Raw genomic sequence first — 19,767 nt, 5'->3', positions numbered from 1 at the left:
GTTTATGTAAGAGAGCTGAAATACCTCCCCAAATATCTTCCTCGTGTGCGCACACGGGAACTGGCATCCCTCAGGTCGCATGGCTCATTCATGCTGCTTCCAGGCCATAATCAGCCAAGCTGAGATGTGAACTGTGACAACAGCCCAAACCATTCCATTTCTCATGGGAGAAAGACGGCCTGGATGTAGCCTAATACCAGATCTTTCTTGATGGTGGTCTTTCGGGAAAATAAATAAATAAAGAAAATAAATCAAGTTTGAAAGATGTTTGGTACAATGAAATCATGGACAAACCCACCAGTGGCAAAATGACAATGAGAACCAATAAAAAGTTACAGTTTTTTCTCCTATTGCGGATTTTACAATTTTGTTGCCATGGACTCATATAATATGATCCATTTGCAAGCGACCCCCTTCCTAAAATAAAGGCAGCTTTGAAACTGTGAAAAATATATAAAAAGTGTAAAACATTTGATTTTTTTTAGCCGCAACTAAATACGTTCAGAGAATCTAAAACCTAAAAAGAAACCAAGATTGCAACCAAGATCTCAAAACCAAATGATCTGAGTTTTAATTTTGTATACTCTTACTGTGTCTCAAGAATCGTCTCAAATGTGTCTCATCTAATGTAGCCTACATATAAGATAAAGTAAAATACTTAAATGAAACAAAGGCCTGGTTTCACAGACAAGGCTTAAGCCAGGATCAAGGTTATTTTTGTAAACGAATACTGAAACTAAGACTAAAAGTATTGGTCAAATTCTTTTTCGTAAACTGAAATAAACTGACCTTGCGCCTTTTCCCCATTCCACTAGCTCACATTTTTCAAAGCAAAATGCTTTCTGTGTAAACCAGCCTAAGCAGAACGTATTTCCATCATGCCTAGACCTTATGCAAATACAGCTGTAGGCCTACCTTAAAGGGTCACTCCACCCATTTCAACATTAATCTTTATTGAAAGTGGGTTATATATGTAGTCGAAATGTAAAAGAAATTTTGAATTTGGTGCCCTCTTGACCGAGAAAAGACAGAAAATAACTTTAGGGCGCATTTGTATGTAAGACAACAACTCCCACAATGCACCACGTTGCACAGCTCCGCAAGCCACTCCCACTAATCCAGAACAGCGCAAACATCAGAGAAATCACTCTTCAGTCTACAAGAAGGCTAGCTGCTAAATGAGTTTGAAATTCATTTCACAAAAAATGTCTAGTTAGTTGGCTGTGGCGAGCAGGACGAGGGCGAGGGACGTGAGAGGACGACGCGAGTGATAATGAATGGCACCTGTGCAGCGGTCTCATATCTCTCACGGAGGAGCGGAAGCACAAAAGGAACAGGCCTGATTTTATGTTTTGTTTCTGTTGTGTGTGGCCAGCTGGCTTATACTTTTGTTTTGTATTTGTTTATTTTACTATTAAAATGTTTAAATGTTCGCCGGTTCCAGCCTCCTTCTTCCCACAACAACGAACCCCGTTACATTGGCAAACTCATTAGTGAATTACTCGTTTGTATTTCTTTCTATATGGTGAATTATTGCATGATACCTGGATTTTCAGTCAGGCGAAACTAGGATGGTTCACATCACAACACAAACGTCCGTGTGGTCGTCTGATTCAGAGATTTCGTCTAGGAGAAATTGCGATCGTTGAAATTCTCTGCAGCAGACGGACTCTATCTGTGTCCGTAGCGCACAGCGAGAGCACACGCACCAGCAGCCCGCCTCAGCTCGACCCAGTCCGGGCTCCTCGTTCGCGACAGGCAGCCGCCTCCTGATCCTCCATCAGCCTCAGCTGCTCTTCACTATATTGCGGCTCGTAAAGATAGCCACGAAGAGCGGATTCGAGCAGCAGAATTTCAAAATCCTCTACTTCCATATCATGTTTAGTTTCTTCCGTCATTGTCGTAACTTCCTATATCCACAGCGCTTGTTAGCTTAGCTTATAAACAAGATGGCTGATATTGCTTTCAGTATCTGCAAGTGAAGTCCCACCCACTGATCTGTGATAGCTCTGTTAGCGCATTAGGCACAACCCCCTATGGGCGGGTTTGAAAGGGTGGGAATTTGTGCTTGTAGTCTATACAGAAATCCCCCCTTTTTACACTTCCTCCTACAATGACGTCAAATGACGATTTTTGCGTCATTGTAGGAGGAAGTGAAAAAGGTAAATAGTAGATTTCTCTCGTCTCAGGGGAAAATGAAAGAATGTTGCACGACCATTCAATAGTATGACTGGTTGTCTAACAATGGACCTCTTAATGCAAATGGGTGGAGTGACCCTTTAATTCCAGGTAAGATAACCATCTCATGTGAAGCTAAATAATAAACAAGATAGGCAACCACACACACATATTACAGGATAGGCTTATATAACACTGAGCAGAAAACGGCGAAAAAAAACAAATTGCATGTCTAGCCCACAAATAGACATACGTTTTCAGAGTAGAAGTAAACTAAATATCTGGTCTGAATAGAGCACATGAATACTGTATGAGTATAACTATGAGTATCATGACATTGAAATATACAATAGACACACAGCATAAATGGATCAATACAAGAATAATATTTGAAATGATTAACCATAGAAATAAACATAAAATAATAACTATATAATAAAATAATAATACGCCACATGTTTAACAAGATTTCATCTTTATATGAATGAATGAATAATTTTTACTTTTATACTTTTAAGTTGCATTGGTTTGGTTCTTTGTTCAATCTCAAACAATTATTTTACTTTTAAATATATAAACAAAATAAATATGTTCACAAAATAAAAAACTATAAAAAAAAAAATATATAACAAAACCATTAATGAAACTAACTAAAACTAAACTGAAATTTATAGGAAATTTGAAAATGATATTAAAATAAAACCTAAAACCTAAAAAAAACTATAATAACCTTGGCCAGGTTGTTTCTTATCATGCCTTAGAAACAAACATTAAAGGTGTGCATCTTGAGACAATGACACTGATGTATTTTAAGATATGACAGTGCAAGTTGCTTTCCGTTAAAACAGCTCAAACATGCGTTTTAGTCTTAATCTTAAGCCTCGTTTGTGAAACCAGGGGTAAGAAGACCATTAAGGTATGGTTACCTTAATACCAATAATAGGTATTGCAACCTCTGAGCAATAACAGTTTACTTTGCTCATTGATGATTCATCGTCAGACAATTGGCTTCAAGTTGAAGTTTAGATCTCAATACTGATCTAGGCTGGACACGAATGGTCGAGCTCATAAAACCAGAACTAGGTAAACCTGATACACTTTTACTTTAAAGATGCATGAAAAAGTAGGCTATATGAAAAACAATGCAATATATTATTGAATCCAATCCAGTTTATGTTCTTTCCCCATTCATTTCCATGTTTAATAAATGAACAAAATGATATTGTTTGTGTACTATTAGTGTAAGCAGTTTATTTGTTCAATTGTTGTGAAAATCAGATCAAATTTCTGCATAAATTCTTTATCCTGCAACTGTATGTTTTGACTTTGAGAACTGTTCATTTTCTTAAGCACTGCTAACAGAGATATTGTAATAATCCAGTTGAGTTCTGCTGGATTTTGAAAGCAAACATGAAAGTCTGACTGAATTATTGATCAGCTAGGAAAGATTCTGCAAAAACACGCGGGTCATACTATCCATCACACCTTCTTAGCCTTGATTTCCTCTCCACTCAAACCAGATATCACGAGCTATGACACTAATGTACAGTATAATCACATTGGTTGCCATTAAATGGTGACTTGTGATTTACAAGACTGGGCATTTCAGTTCAATATGCGTGTAGCTGTAATGTAACAAGCTTGCTGTACTTATTAAAAGCCTGAGTTTGCAAACATTGCTAGGCTATTGAGTCTGCAGACCATATTTAATATTTAATCACTCAGCAATTTAGTGGAAAAGGCCAAATCATTTTTAACAATTTAAAGGTTGCACCAAGTATTTTTTCCACTTGAAAGAATGTTTTACACTTAAATAAATTCATAGACTTTTCAAAAAATGTTTAAAATGAGATGAAGTCTCCATTTGTCCAGGAAAAAGAATTTGTTTTCAAAAGGTCAAAAGGTGCAGTTTATAGTCATTAGCAACACCAAGTGGAATTGCATATGAATAAATAAATAAATTCCAAACAAATTTTACCAAGTCTACCAAACACAGACCTAGTTCGTAGATGGAAAAAGATGGCAATATATTTCAATGTTTTTGTGTTCACTGGCAAGAAGCTTACATTCTCTTGCAAAAGTTTTGTGTTCGCATGTCAAATTTTTGCCTTCGCAAACACAAAACTGGTAATGAAAATAAAAAGAAATGGAAGAAAAAACTAATTTTTCTACCATTTCCTAGCTTTTCCATCAGCATTTCCCCTTAGGGGCTCCGTGTCGTGCCCCAAAATCGCACCATTGGTTGAGGTAATGTCAGGTTCCCTTATCGAGTCGGTCTCTCGACATTACGTATGGGGAAATCCATTTTCCTCGAATCATGAAGTCTGATAGAATAACTCTTTTGCTTGCAAATAGCCAATGGCGGTCCCGCCATCACCTGATTGGCTGACACTGCTCAATATAGGTGACGGCGGGCGCCAAAAACCTCAGAATCTTTTTTCTTCACTCGAGTCTGTTTTCACCGATGATGTACGCATTCAGAGCGGAGTATATTAAGGAGTTTTAATTCCCCTCTCGCGTTCCGGTGGATTATATTATGTCTCTTTGTCGCCCGTGTGGTGGACCCATCGAATCCCCGGACGCACACAACTTGTGTGCTGTGCCTGGGTCGGGACCACGCAGAGGCGGCACTCGAGGGATCGGGATGTCCCGCCTGTGAGGAGCTGTCCATCAGATCCTTCGTGCAAGGCTGGCCGTTACACGTGTCTCCTGCCTCTCCCCAGTCTGCCGCCGTCGAGCCGCGGACCGGGAGACGGCAGAGATCTCCATTCGCGGGTTCTGTTGAGGCGCTGACGTCGGCCCAAGGTCCACGCCATCCTCACGTGGCAGAGCCCGTGAGTTACTCTTGAGGCCATTTACCGCCCTCTTAAGGAAGCACGGGAATTATCTCGTTCGGTTACGACGATGACGACGCCAATGGTCCGAGTCTCCGTCTGAAGGCGCCCTCGCCTCTTTGGATGCGGAGCTTATGGCCATTCTTACTGAGGCGGAGGCAGATATGGAGCTGGAGTGGACAGCGCCCAAGGAGCTGCCGTCGGAAAGGTGGCCTCGGCGCGGGCCGTAAAGCTGAAGCGACCCCCCCCCCCCCCTTTTTCTCGGAGTTCCACGTCAAAAAGATACCGTCAAGCAATCTAAGATGACGCCTCATCTACTGCCGAAACGGTCTCAAGCCCCCCCCCCCCCCCCCCCCGGCAGAGATCGAGATCATCTTCTGCGCAGCGCCAGCGGGACCTAACAGACGCGCGTCCCCGAGCGCGGCAGAACGTCGCGAGCCAGAGCCTCCCTTCCGCCAGAGGCAGTTCAGGAAGTCGCTAAAAAAAAAAAAAAAACAGCGCTCCTGATGTGCGTGTCAGGGAGGAAAGAGCGCGGGACGTGTTCGTCGGACCCGTGCGAAGAGAGCGTTTTCCCGCCCAGAGTTAGACGAGAATGTGTTGTTTCTGAAACCGCTGTGTTCTGTTTCAATAACAAGGTACATTAGATGTCTCAGCAAAGAGCTTCTCTCCCCAACATTATTACCCGCCTCATAGGCGAAGCCTCTCCCCCGGGAGACGCATCCCAGAGCAGAAGCTCGGGGAAACCCGAGGAGATGGCTATCTATGTCCCCGTGCATGATGCCGCGGACGAGCTATACCATTTCATATAGCAGTCAATGCTTCCCCGGTGGCTGGCGCCCAGCCCCCGCCGCAGCATTCATTGCCCTGCATCCTTCAGTGCGATGGCGATTCTGATTACTGCAAGTACGTGTTCACAGTTGTAGCGCGATGCAACTGACGCTGTGTTACGTACTCACCACACTGTTATGTGTAAGGATTTATGCCATTATATATTGCCCTGTGTCCTTCAGTGCAATGGCGATTCTGATTACTGCACAGTGTGTATTCACATTTGTTGCGCGATGCAACTGAAGCTGTGTTACGTAGACACCACACTGTTATGTGTAATGATTTATGCCATTATATATTGCCCTGTGTCATTCAGTGCAAATGGCTATCCTGATTACTACGCAGTGTGTATTCATAGTTGTCGTGCGATGCAACTGACGCTGGGTTTGTGCACACTACACACTGATATGCGTTATGATCTATGCCGTCATATTTTGCCCTATCCTTCAGTGCAAATGGCTATTCTGATCACTACGTATTAGACATGTGCCGGTATTCGGTAATGCAATAAATCAGTAACTGTACCATGTAAACATTATAACATGTTGTCACTAAAAAATAAAATTAATGTTTTGACAATCACAATTACACATTGTGATGCAAGTTTTTTTTAGATACCCCCAATCCGTCTGTTTCTCTTGTGCAATTAAAATATCGTGATAATACCGTATACCGTGATAAAAGCTCAATCAATTAATCGCAGCATGAAAATTTGATACCGGCACATGCCTACTACGTATTCACAATTGTTGTACGATGCAACTGACGCTGTATACACACAACGCACTGATATGTGTAACTATTACGCCGCTATATATTGCCCTGTATCCTTCAGTGCAACTGGCTACTCTTTTACTGTGTAGTCACAGTTGTTGCGCGATGCCACTGATGCTGTGTTTTGTACATTGATATGCGTCTATGATTTATGCCGTTATATATTGCCCTGTATCCTCAGTGCAACCGGCTATTCCGATTAACTACGCATTCACAGTCGATGTCGCTATGCCACTGACGCTGTGTTATGTACATTGATATGCGTCTATGATTTATGCCGTTATATATTGCCCTGTATCCTCAGTGCAACCGGCTATTCCGATTAACTACGCATTCACAGTCGATGTCGCTATGCCACTGACGCTGTGTTATGTACATTGATATGTGCCTATGATTTATGCCATTATATGTTGCCCTGTATCCTCAGTGCAGCCGGCTATTCCGATTAACTACGCATTCACAGTCGATGTCGCTATGCCACTGATGCTGTGTTATGTACATTGATATGCAGGGCCGTGCACAGGGGGGTGGCCCGGTGGCTAGAGCCACTGCCCTTCTGCCCTCATCAGCTGAGGTGCCCCTCTCGCCCCCCTCGCCCCCCTCCCTAACTCTCCAGAGGATTTCCATAAAAACGTTATGTTATCGCTCCAGAATTTTCGCACGTTAAAAAATAAATACGACCTCACGTTATGTCAATCACACTTGCACACTGCCTCCGAGACTTTCGTCCGTCATTAAAAAAAATCGAATCGGGTAAAAATCTAATCGAACCGTAGCCAGCAGTTTGAATGGAGTTTGAATGGTGTTTTGACAAATCAGAGCCAACGAATCACGAATACGAAAAAACGCAGTGTGCAATGGCCTTTATTCTGTATTTTTTTCTGTGCGTGCACACACACACACACACACACAACCCGACGCGTGCAGCCCTGCACATAGACAGAGCAGCGCGCAAGGACTGAACTGAGCTCTCTTTCGCGTCTGAATGGACAAATACACACAACATTATGTCTAAATGTCCGTTTTGGAAAGTATTCACTTAAACGCAGTCAGTTATGTCTTTACAGAACGTACAGTTGTGAGAATATCGGATGTGCATCAGTGCAATTGGATCTGCACACTCGGTCTTAAAGTGACAGTGCGTAATAAACCTAATGCCGTCTGTGCACTTAGTTAATATTAATCAAACAACAAAATAAAAAGAGAAAAGCATTCACTGCTCTTTAATAGCTTTAATAAGGATTAATTAATTCATACAAATACATATGTCTGCTTGAAAGAATAAAGAATGATGTATGTAAGACTTTAATTTTAAGATATTATTTTATGTCACAGTACTAAATATGTGTCTGTATTGCATGTTCAAACTTTAAAAATTATTAATATTATCAGGTTAATAGATGTTTTCTACGGGAATATATAATGGGTTTGGACGTTTTAGAGAAATTCTAAATTAATGCATTACAATTTAACACTAAACCCATTAAATTTTAGTCGACTAAATCCACTGGGTGGGGGTGTCACCATCGTGTATGTCGTCAGTCAAACTCCTTATAGTGCCCCCTTTTTTGGTTTAAGCCACTGGCCTTCAAAATGTCTGTGCACGGCCCTGTTGATATGTGCCTATGATTTATGCAGTTATATGTTGCCCTGTATCCTCAGTGCAGCCGGCTATTCCGATTAACTACGTATTCACAGTCGATGTCGCTATGCCTCTGACGCTGTGTTTTTTGTGCACAAAAATGTATCTGCTTGTGCATAGTCTCAGTCGTCGCTACGGCGACTTGCGTTGCATCTGTGTAGATATCGAAGCGTTATGCTGCCCTTCAATGTAATGGACCATTGTGTACGCATATTCATGCAGTTTCGGTCGCTTCAGCGACTTGAGCTCCATTATACACACAGATGTTTAAAATGTGCACTGATGTGTTATGCTGTTATGTTGCCCTCTATCATTCAGTGCAACAACCAGCTATCCTGTCTAACTGCATATTCAGTTTGTCGCTGCAGCGACTACACTGCACTTATGTACGTATGAGGACGCGTGTTGCTATTTTGTTGCTCTGTTTCTTTCAGTGCAAAACTAGCTATCTTAATCTACCGTGCATACTCACAGTTTCTGGATGTATGTACGTACACGGATGTGCAATTTACCATGTGTTATGCTGTAATGCTGCCCCGTTTCCGTGCAGCTAGCCATCCTGATCGAACTGTACATCTCAGTTTCTGTCTCTACGCAGTTCTGTCGCTACGGCGACTTATGCTGCGTTATGTACATGCATGGATGCGCTACAGCGACCGATGCTGTTACGTACATGTGCTATGCTGTTATGTTGCCCCGTTTCCTTCAGTGCAACTGGCTATTCTGTGCTAACTCGTCTACTCACAGTTGTAGCTACGGCTATGTGTTTGTTGTTTACTGAGGTGCTATGCTATTATGGGGCTATTATCTACTGCGTATATTCATCAGAGCCCAGGTGGTTACAATTCCAGCATTTTGCCCGGATGAGGTCAGTGTTTCAGAGTCTCAGAAGTACGCTTTGTGCCCCATGCGTGCCCTGCGTGCTTATGTGAACAGAACTAGCCAGTTTCGAACTTCAGAGCAGCTCTTCGTCTGCTAAGAGGCGGCGCGTTGTCGAAACGGAGGCTATCTCACTGGATAGTGGAGGCTGTGCACTGGCTGGCTTATGCTTCCCGGGAAGCCGTTTCCCTATAGGGGTGCACGCCCACTCCACTAGGAGTTTGGCGTCATCATGGGCGTGGGCGAAAGGCATGTCTATTCAAGACATTTGTTTCGCGGCAGGTTGGTCGTCTCGTAATACCTTCGCGAGATTCTATAACTTGAATATCCCTTCATTCGCACCACATGTCTGTCAGTGCAGGGAGAGAAAGCTGAGCTGTCGTTGGACTAGGCTAGACTGCCCCGATGGCGCGCGCTCTAGCCACGGTTCGACTAGTCGTCAGACAGTGCGAGTTATTATTAGCATAGCTATCATGTTCACTATATTGTGCCCTTTGTTATGCCCGTATTCATAGCCGGCAGTATTTTCCTAAGCACCAATCACTTTGCTGCAATCTCCCTCCATTCAGTTCAGCGTGCTTAGCTTGATGGGAGGGGCCTTCGTTGGTGCAGATGCCGAGTTGGCTCTGTGCCAATAGATGTTTCAACCAGGTCCGGTGTCTGTTCCTGAGAGCTGGGCGGGGTTTCTCCCACGCGGCGGGGGTTTTATTGTTCCCCATACGTAATGTCGAGAGACCGACTCGATAAGGGAACGTCTCTGGTTACTCACGTAACCGTAGTTCCCTGAGAGGAGGGAACGAGACATTACGTAACCTGCCGCGTGGGAGGGACTCTCAGTCTCCTTACTCTCGTTCAGCTAAGATTCTGAGGTTTTTGGCACCCGCCGTCACCTATATTGAGCAGTGTCAGCCAATCAGGTGATGGCGGGACCGCCATTGGCTATTTGCAAGCAAAAGAGTTATTCTATCAGACTTCATGATTCAAGGAAAATGGATTTCCCCATACGTAATGTCTCGTTCCCTCCTCTCAGGGAACTACGGTTACGTGAGTAACCAGAGACGTTTCTGAAACAGACTGTAATACCATTTGGTGCCACTAGAGTCACAGATATTACACATTGCACCTTTAATCCGGGTTCACACTGTACGATTTTGGCGACCTGAGACAAATTTTGCAAATTCTAAAATATTCCTCTGATCCTAGGCTAAAATCTGAAGTATATGATTGTTAGTTTGACATGTTTACAGACAGGCAATTAATGACAGTTGCAATAAAATTCCGCCAGTGTCAGAAGATTTTACTTACAGTCCTACAGTGTGGCTTCTCCTACGATGACCGTCAAATTGTCTTCGTTTTTCAAGACAAGCCATGCTTTCAGTCCAATAAAACAAATATTAAAGTTCACTGGTGTTTTAGAACTGGATGAGAAGTTTACACTCTTAGAATAAAAGGTTCAATGGGGTTCTATAATGAACTAAATTTAAATTAATTAAAACAAAATCCATAAAATGATGGGAACCCGTAAAAACGTTCTATATAACCTTTTCTTTTAAGAGTAGAGGCAATCCCCTGGGCCACTGCAGGAAAATGTGTGTCATCCTTTGTCCTGTTTTCAACAGCTCTGATTACGCATTTAACATTTAGAACGATGGCACGCACTTGATGTTTTGGCCAAACCCACAATGGCACTTCCAGCAGGAACCTGACAGGCCCCGGGGACAATGCGTCTCATTACCCTCACTTAGCCCAGCAGGAGGGCATCTTGCCCCCTCACAGATGGTTCGGGAACCTGGACGGCGTCCACAAGCGCCAGAATGACCGAGGCAGTGTCAGCTTCCGGAACTCTGACCATCCGTCTTTTGACGTCTGCGGTCTTGACAACAAAACACACTCTCCCTCTGACATATGCATAGTGACACATGGATACATCCCGCACAAACACACTCAAACCCGTTACAACAAACGGATGACAGACACCCTATAGACCGCGGATGATTTATTGGCCGGATGTTATGTGCGACCCTGCTTGCATGTTTAATCACGTTATGTAAATATCGTGTTTGTCGTGCTATTGTGCACATGTTCGCTGGTATTAGGTTGTTTTATGCTCCATCTGTCCTCTAAAGTCATTCTATAACCACAGCTGGACTTAAAACCAGACTTTCATGAAAAAAAAAAAAAGCCCAGACATTTTTTCAGCCAATTAAAACCAGAGGCTGTATTGTGATTTCAAGGGGGACATTATCTCTACACTGATGTTTAAAGCCTGGCTTTCTGAAGAGTCTGTAAGGTCTGACCTCAATCTGACCCTGTGGTCTGACTGCATTTTATAACTGTCAGTGAGTCTGTGCCATTGCTGGATCTGCATAAGTCTCTGATGAAATTACATGCTTCTAAACCTTAAGCCTGCCTGCCATCGTTTATATATAAAAAATCAACAACAAAAATATGAACTTTTGAACAGAGATGGATTGATGGATGGATGGATATGGAAAGGAAGAAAACAACCACACACTCTAAAAAATGCTGGGTTGGTTTAATCCAATTTTGGGTCAAATATGGACAAACCCAGCCGTTTGGGTTACATTTTTAAATAAAATTTTTAATCCAACGTTTGGGTTTGTCCATATTTTACCCAAAATTGAGTTAAAACAACCCAGCATTTTTTAGAGTGCATATACTGCCGTAGACACTGTTTATAATGTCCAAGTACAAATCTAGATTTTTTTCCCCTCATGCATATGTCTCTAAGAAAAAGGAATGCAAATGGAGATTACGCTGGAAAGAGGGATGGGAGAAAAGAAGAATAGGAATGGCGAGAGAGGGAGAGAGATGCATGATGGGTCGCCAGGAGAAATGGCCAAATGCTTAACCCACACATGTGAAGCCTGAACCTGTTCAAAGCATTTTTGGCTGGTCTGGGAAGGAAGCAGAAGGAGCGTTTTTGAACCAGGCAGTCAAAGAGGAGCGTTCTGAATGGAGGAGCAGATGCAGTAATAACATTAGAAGTGATATTGAGAGGGAAGGTTATACGGGGCAGCACAGAATCCGCGCTGGGACAGAGGAATCAAAGGGTCTTCAATCTCTATCTGAGAAGTACAGCGCAAGACAGAGAGAGCGAGACTACAGTACAAACAGAGCGAGCAAGAACAGAATGAGAGATGGTCAGAGAAAGAGAAAGAGGCACAGATGGTTGCTGAAATGTGTGAGTGCTCTAGTTTAGGATGTCATCATTATTGCGTGTCAACGATAAATGCCAGAATTGAAATTATGGCACCAGCTCATTTCTCTTTCTTTAGCACAACTGCCCAGCAAGCGTAACACGCTTCCACAGATTTGCATATTGGTTGCGGTTATAAAGTAGGCAACATTGTGGAACATTTTAAAAACAAAAACTGAACAAACTACAATGTTTCTGGAATATTTTATTTAGGTTTTAATGTAATCTATATGTTTTTTAAAAACATGGTGAAATCAAAACCATATTACAATGTGATGTGTCCTTGTCAGTGTTGTTATTGTTGACCTAAAACTAAAACTATTCAAAATCATTTTTGGTTAATTGGCATAAAGCTGAAATAAAATAGAATATACATATTAGATTAAAAAAAAAAAAAAAAAAAAAAAAAAACGTTTAAGTTGTATTTAAGTAGCCTACTAAAACTGAAATAAAAATAAATTAATTTAAGAAATAATTAGAATAATTATGTAATAAATAAATCAGAAATATTAACAAACAAAAGCTAATAAAATGACAAAAGTACTCAAATTAAACTGAAATAAAATGAAAACTGATAAAAGCTCATTTAAAATATTAAATACTGTAATAATATACAGGCTGTGTGTGTGCGTGTGCGTGTGCGTGTGCGTGTGTGTGTGTGTGTGTGTGTGAGGAAAACAATGCACCTCTTTATAAAAACGTGTATTTCTTATGTTAAAAAACATCTGTAAGAGAACAGTATGGCAACATTTTCACAACTTCAGATAAATGTTTTTACAACATGGTATACTTTGCTGGGTGGGTTCTCAGTTTACCTCAAAAGACCTTTTGCACGACCAAATTGGATGAGCACGTCATGTTCGTCTTCATTGGCTGATCTCCGCTCATGTGGCTGAAATGTGACGGTTACATAGATCCAAACAGAGAGTCATTGGCAGAGTTTATGGATTTGAAAACTAAATCAACAGAGCAATTATCCACTGGACGGCAAAACACTAAATCAAAAGCAGCACAAAAACACAATTCTGATAGTTTCTTAACCCAAATGACTGTTACTGTTCAGACCATAGACTGTAAAAAAAAAAGGTTCAGACTAACAAAGCAAAAGTGTTATGATTATTTGGAATGTATATTTGGAACGTTTTAATATAATACCTGCATGTTTTAGACCAAGCACCAATAGGCCTATGTTTAGGTGGAACGCTGTTATTGGTCAGTGGAAACCCGGGCCCGGCATCTTTCCTGCGGTCAGTGACGTGTGAGATCAATGGTTGTAGTTTCACAGATGTTAGTGGTGCATTCCCAAGTTTACAGAGAATAGCTTATTCCATGCAGTCTCATGCAAATTGAAAGCTCATCAGATGTCCATGCCGTACCCTGCTGCTCTGCTTTTTTCCCATCGCCTCTAAGTAGAAAATCATTGATCTGCGACATTTAATCTGATTTCATTTTCTTTTTCGCCCTTGATGTACGTGTTCACACCGTTCACACTGACATGGAGATGGGCTTGTTTTGCACTCATATCTTTGGAATGTTCCCTGTAAGAGAGGAACACACACTTGACACATTGCACTTTTTTAAAATAAATTGTGTCGAGCAACAATAAATGTAACACATGAGGGGAGGGGAGGGGAACAATAACAGCGCTAAAGGCACACCGGGGTAAAATGGGTAAAAGGCGCCTTTTATTTTATTTTCCTCTAAACCACTAGATGGCACAAAAACTTGACGCAACACTTTCCAAAACATAGCTACGCTTTTCAAAATGCACGTGGAAATTTGGCTGATCCTTGATGTGATCGCGGACAGCAGCACAAAGTTGATTCTGCACTAATTTGATCCATTATTTGACGTTTATTTAAAAATGTTGTAGATTTAAGTAGCAAATGAGAAGCGCTAAAATTATTGAATGTATTTAGAGACAAAGGTCTTAATGATTTTCAAGCTAATTAAAGCAACAGTTTTTCAATATCAGAAGAATGTGTAAAAGTGTGTTATCTGGGGTAAAAGGCGCCCCCTGCTGTTGGGGAGAAAGGCACAATAATTAACATGATAATAAACAGCTGGCTGACTTTTCCATTTGTTGACATGCATGGTTAGATTCAGATGGTATCATATATTAAGGGTGTCTATCTACGTTAGATATAATCACATAAATATAATTAAACCATCATGTTTAAGAATATGATTTTAATCATATCATATAATAAAATGTTTAGCCTATTGCTACTACTGTAAATCTATATTAAATTATTACGGGATCATCTACAATGTAAAGTAAATAATCTTTACTTTAAAAAAAAAACTTCAGTATTTTTTAAATATATGTTTATATTAACATATTTTAACGACAGTATATTTATTGAACAAAATGTACTTATTTTATGCATCAAAATAAACAGAAAATAGTACAAACTTTGCTTAAGTGATTGTTTTGAAGTATGAACTTATCAACACAACTTATTAACTAGTATCAACATATTATTTTAGCTAAAGTATTTGTGTCAGTACTTTGTGACTTTTGCCCCATGCTTGTGAGCCTTTTACCCTGTGTGGGGTAAAATGCCCACCTTGTCACCTCATATAAGATTTTTAAACAAACTACTTTTATGATTTATTTTCACACACAATATGTTGCTCCATCAATGTTCAATCAACACTTTTTTTTCTGTAATCATACACTATGGGAGTAGTGAAAAGCACATTTTTCTTAAGGTGTGCCTTTTTGCCCCGTTGTACATTGCCTTAAAAGTGGGTTAATTGTGAAGTCCCATTCTTTGTATGCTGTAAGACAGCAAGAGAAACGCCCTCTAGTGGACATGAACGGTACACTGCATGTTAAAAGGCATCCAAGAAAGGGTAGCCAAGATGTCTTGTAAACACAAAAGGATAAAGAATAAATTATGTTAACTTTATTACATACTGTATATATAACATATATAGAATATACATAATATCTCTCTCTATAACTAATATACATATAAAGTTGATAACAAAAATAAATGTAGATTATTAATTTTAGTTAGCATACCACTACTACAGCTAATAATAATAATAAAATATGAATAATGAAATAAAAACTATTATTAAATGTTATTATCAATTATAATACATAATAGTCTTATACTACAGTAGGTGTTATTTACTCCGGTTTGGTGTTGTGTTTCTGATCTAGGATTCCGTGACGTTGCTCTCCGTGGGTTCTCCGCTGAGGTGGGATTGATAGCGGAGCTCAGTGCGCATGCTCAGAAGGGAGAGGTATGGTTGAAAACTCGCAGTCCATCGCGCTGAGCAGAAGAGGAGCAGCACAACTAAATGTGACTTATCTGAGCATCATCATCATCACATCTGCGCCTCCGGGAGACAAAGACGAGACGAACTCTAAAGGAGCAAACAACGCGATCAGCAGAGCCTCCCGGAGTGATATGATATTATTATTATTATATCTCTCGACGTGACGACTGTTTGCCTGCCTCTAATGTTTCCAACCCACTGAGACCAGAGGGAATTATTCCTTCTTTTGTTCTTTGATTTTTTTTTATTATTGACTATTAATAAAAGCAAGCAGCCAAAACGATTAAATACGGGTCATTATGGTTTTGTTAACACTGAATAATAGAAGAGGGTTGAATTGCTTGTGCGCGCAGTTCTTGCTGTGGATTTTATGTGCTGTGGACGGTGAGGAGCAGCAATTCAGTGTGGAGGTAAGAGATCCACACAGGAGATGATGATGATGATGATGATGCCGATGTCCTTCACATCTCTATGTTCATAACAAACCCTGCGCTGAACTGAGAATTTTGCATGAAAACTTCTATGAAATTCACGCTTCGCACGTTAATCTCCCCAATTCAAAGTTTATTAAATGATAACAACACTAGCCTATGAACGCAGCAGGAATGGATTGTCTTGTTATTTCCGAGACTTGTTGGTGAATGTTTACTATAATACTACTACAAGACCGCAGGTGTAGGATTTATAGGCTACATAACTTAATGTAAACATCTTAAGTAGCCTATGTTAAATAATGTATCAAGCATTTGTGACAATAAGGGGTCACAGTCTGAATTAGTGTTCGTGTTACAGTGCAATTGCTTAGTAATTAAAACCAGCATGCAATTTATGTCTTGAAGCATACACTTTTGTAATGCATTTCATATAGGCTATTCTCAATCTAATTGTTAATGTATTCAAAAACATAGAGAAGTGCTTGTTTAGTTGCACCTCTGCCTTATTGTGTGGCACACTTCCATAATTCCAGTCCAGAAGCTTGTATATTCTCTTTTCCTGCTACTCTGGACACACAAACACACACACACACATACATTGAGGTTTGTTCTATTGGCACAATCTGATTCACGAAAGGGCGGAATAAATCAACTCGACATGACTTGATATCCGGCCAGTAACCGAAAGAAGTCAACCTGTCATTACAGCCTAAATATTGTAACGGTAAACATGCTGTTACAGTTCAACTTTTCATTTTTATTAGAAACGCAGCAAAGAAAGCTTTCACCTTTGAAACGTGCCAACATTATAAAAGTCTGCTGTGAATTTACAGTCGGTCAGAAGTTATGCTCAAATGAGACAGCTGTTTGTGTTGTTTGGAGTAGTGAAGTGTGTTCAGGGCAAAGTTTTTCTCCATAGTTTATAATGACTCAAGCGCTGGATGGTGTTGCAGAGGCAGACCGCCTGTTTATGAGCTTGACAGTTGTGTCAGATGCCCTTTATGTCTTTAAGGAGCCTAAAATCTGCGGGAAAGCAAACAATAGCTTGAGACGCCTTAAATTTTCATTCTGACAACTGGTGTTCTTTCTGTCTCTTAGAAGATTGCTATTTTAGACCCTTTGAGATTAGAGGCTTTCTCAGGACAGCAGCAATTCTGTAAGATTTTACAGTACCGTGTACTTTGAAGTCTCCAGTCACCATGTATTTAAGCACCCAGTCATAAATTAGAATTTTGAGAGAACTCAATGAGAAGCGAAGTGGAAATCAGATTATATAAATCGAATCAACTTGATACAAACTTCTTGACTGGACTGACTTTGATTTCTTCTTGGAAATAAAGTTTCTTTAATGGCCATCTATGGTTCCACGGAGAACCTTTAACATCCATAAAAAGATCTTCACTCTTAAAATGAAAGGTTCTAAAAGGGGTTTTCACAGCGATGCCATAGAAGAACCATTTTTTGGTTTCCCAAAGAACCTTTCAGTGAACAGTTCTTAAAATAACCATGTTTTTCTTATATATATAAAGCACCTTTTGTGCAGTGGATAGGTTCCATGAATGTTACAGGTTCTTCATGGAACCATTGATGCCAATAAAGAATCTTTGATTTTTTTTAAGAGTATAGTGAAAAAGTGTTCTTCAGATTATTAAAAGGCTCTTCAAGCTAGGTTCTTTTGGGAACCTGAATGGTTCTTATATGGCATCCTTAAAAAAAAACCTTTCCGAACCTTTATTTTTAAGAGAGTAATTGATAGTTCACTCAAAAATGAAAATTCTGCCATCATTTACTCACCCTCATGTAATTCCAAGCCCGTATGACTTTTGTTCTCTTGCAGAACACACACAAATGTCTCATACAATTAAAGTCAATGGGGTCCAATGTTGCTTGGACCCCAACATTCTTCAAATTATATGTTTTTTTGTGTTCTGCAGACTCATACCAGTTTGGAATGACATTAGGGTGAGTAAATGATGACAGAGCTTTCATTCTTAGGTGAACTATCCCTTTAAGAAAGCCTTGTGTGATTCAAACATTTAATCTGCCAGGGTAAAAGAACATAGAGCAGACAGACAGAATGCATTTTCCACTTGTCTGATGTTATAAACGGACGCTGATGTAAAAACATTAAGTTTATTGGCGCGGTTTGGCTTTGTATGGTCTGCTGGTGTGGCAGTGGCAGAGGTTTATATTGGTAGCTTCCTGTGCGCACACAAAAATACAGGGGTAAGATGAGTCTCTGTCTTTCTAAATGACGGATCTGTGCGTTAGCCAGAGTTTAACCTAAATCTGTCCAGGTTTTGATGGCGGGGCAGCGGTCGGCTGACATTCTGACCGTCTCTGTGGGACTGAGGTCAGGAGCTGATTGGTCACTGGGCAACTGCATCACTTCAAATCCCTGCCTGCTTGTGTTCCACACCATTAACACTGTTTTACCAGACACATTTAACTAGTTTTATTGTGTTATGGTTCGATATCTATTCAAATGTACAATGCACACACTCCCAGTACAGTAGAAAAGGTCTCTCTCTCTCTCATGCTTGCTCGCTTTTGGTCTCTGTGTGTGTGTGTGTTTTGGAGAGAGACATTATTAATAGTGTGACAGACAGACAAAAGAGGGATTTAACTAGTGTGCAGCAAACGCAGTGAGGTGTGTTATAAAAGAAACCATTGGCAAACTATTTGGTCTTTCAGAAAGCCAAATTATTAAGAGCTGACAATGGACATGTAATCTTTTCTTGGCAGTTCTCGCGCTCTCCATACGTATTGCTCTCTGGAGGTCTTTACGAGGCTTTCAGTTGAAGAATGGCCTCCCAGAACCAGCGGAGAAATTATCTCTCGGGGACACAACTGATTTATTTTTTAATTAAAAAGAAAGATTTATTAAATGGAAAAAGCTGTATTAATATAAATCGTTTAGATTATGGGGCGTTATTCCGTTCATTGTATAGATTTAAGTCATCATGTCTTACGAAAAAGCTGTAAAATAGCGCCAGAGCTGTCAGTCTACAAAAAAGCGTCACTGTGAACAGATAACGCTCTGTCACACCTCTCCAACAAAGCCGTATTCTCTGCAGAATGACATGTTTGGATGATGTTTGTCATTTCGTTTAACATGATGTGTGTGTGAATAGAGTTCAGATAGAGTTCAGCCTCCAACTTTCTATCGCAGTGTCTTTCATTTTGCTAATGTTACGTTAAAACAAGAGTGAAATGTTATTTCTGCCGCCATGGCCACAGTGATTCACCCCCAAAATACACATGCATATGCACTGGATGTATAGGGCTGGGTGATTTTAGGGCTTTTAATGATATTCAGTATATATATAACACTATGTATTTGCTCTGAAATGACCCAAAAGTGATCAATCTTTTTTTTTACCAAATCTGCAAAAAATAAATCAATGCAAGAATTAACACTGCACTAAATACCTTGTTTTTTATTTTTAAATGATTAAAACCTAAATCTGCTAAAATATTATTAAATAAGATGTAACATTTTTCATTGATATGGATCAACATAACATCACATCCCAATAAACTGCGATATTTACCTACAAATATTTTACTGAAACATTTTAATATGTGAAAAACACTATGCTGGGACTTCCATTAACGTTCTTGAGTGACAAGATAACACAAACAAGTTACTGATTTGAACTGATTCACATAGATAAATTGAAT

General features: G+C 40.2%; 1 protein-coding gene across 1 annotated transcript in view; it reads left to right on the top strand.

Annotated features, from left to right (window-relative positions):
• The first annotated feature begins 15,575 nt into the window (after positions 1–15,575).
• Positions 15,576–19,767, top strand: part of LOC130084082 (matrix metalloproteinase-16-like) — a 62,853-nt gene continuing 58,661 nt past the window's right edge. Inside the window, exon 1 of the mRNA XM_056249247.1 lies at positions 15,576–16,059. Coding sequence (XP_056105222.1) covers positions 15,949–16,059 — 111 coding nt within the window. The 5' untranslated portion in view covers positions 15,576–15,948. The remainder of the gene's footprint in view (positions 16,060–19,767) is intronic.

This window comes from Rhinichthys klamathensis, unplaced genomic scaffold (genome assembly GCF_029890125.1).
Source record: "Rhinichthys klamathensis goyatoka isolate OS25496 unplaced genomic scaffold, OSU_Roscu_1.1 h1tg000059l_1, whole genome shotgun sequence".
NCBI classification, from domain to species: Eukaryota; Metazoa; Chordata; class Actinopteri; order Cypriniformes; family Leuciscidae; genus Rhinichthys; species Rhinichthys klamathensis.
Note: the sequence above shows the minus strand (reverse complement) of the source record. Positions and strands in the feature narration are given on the sequence as shown.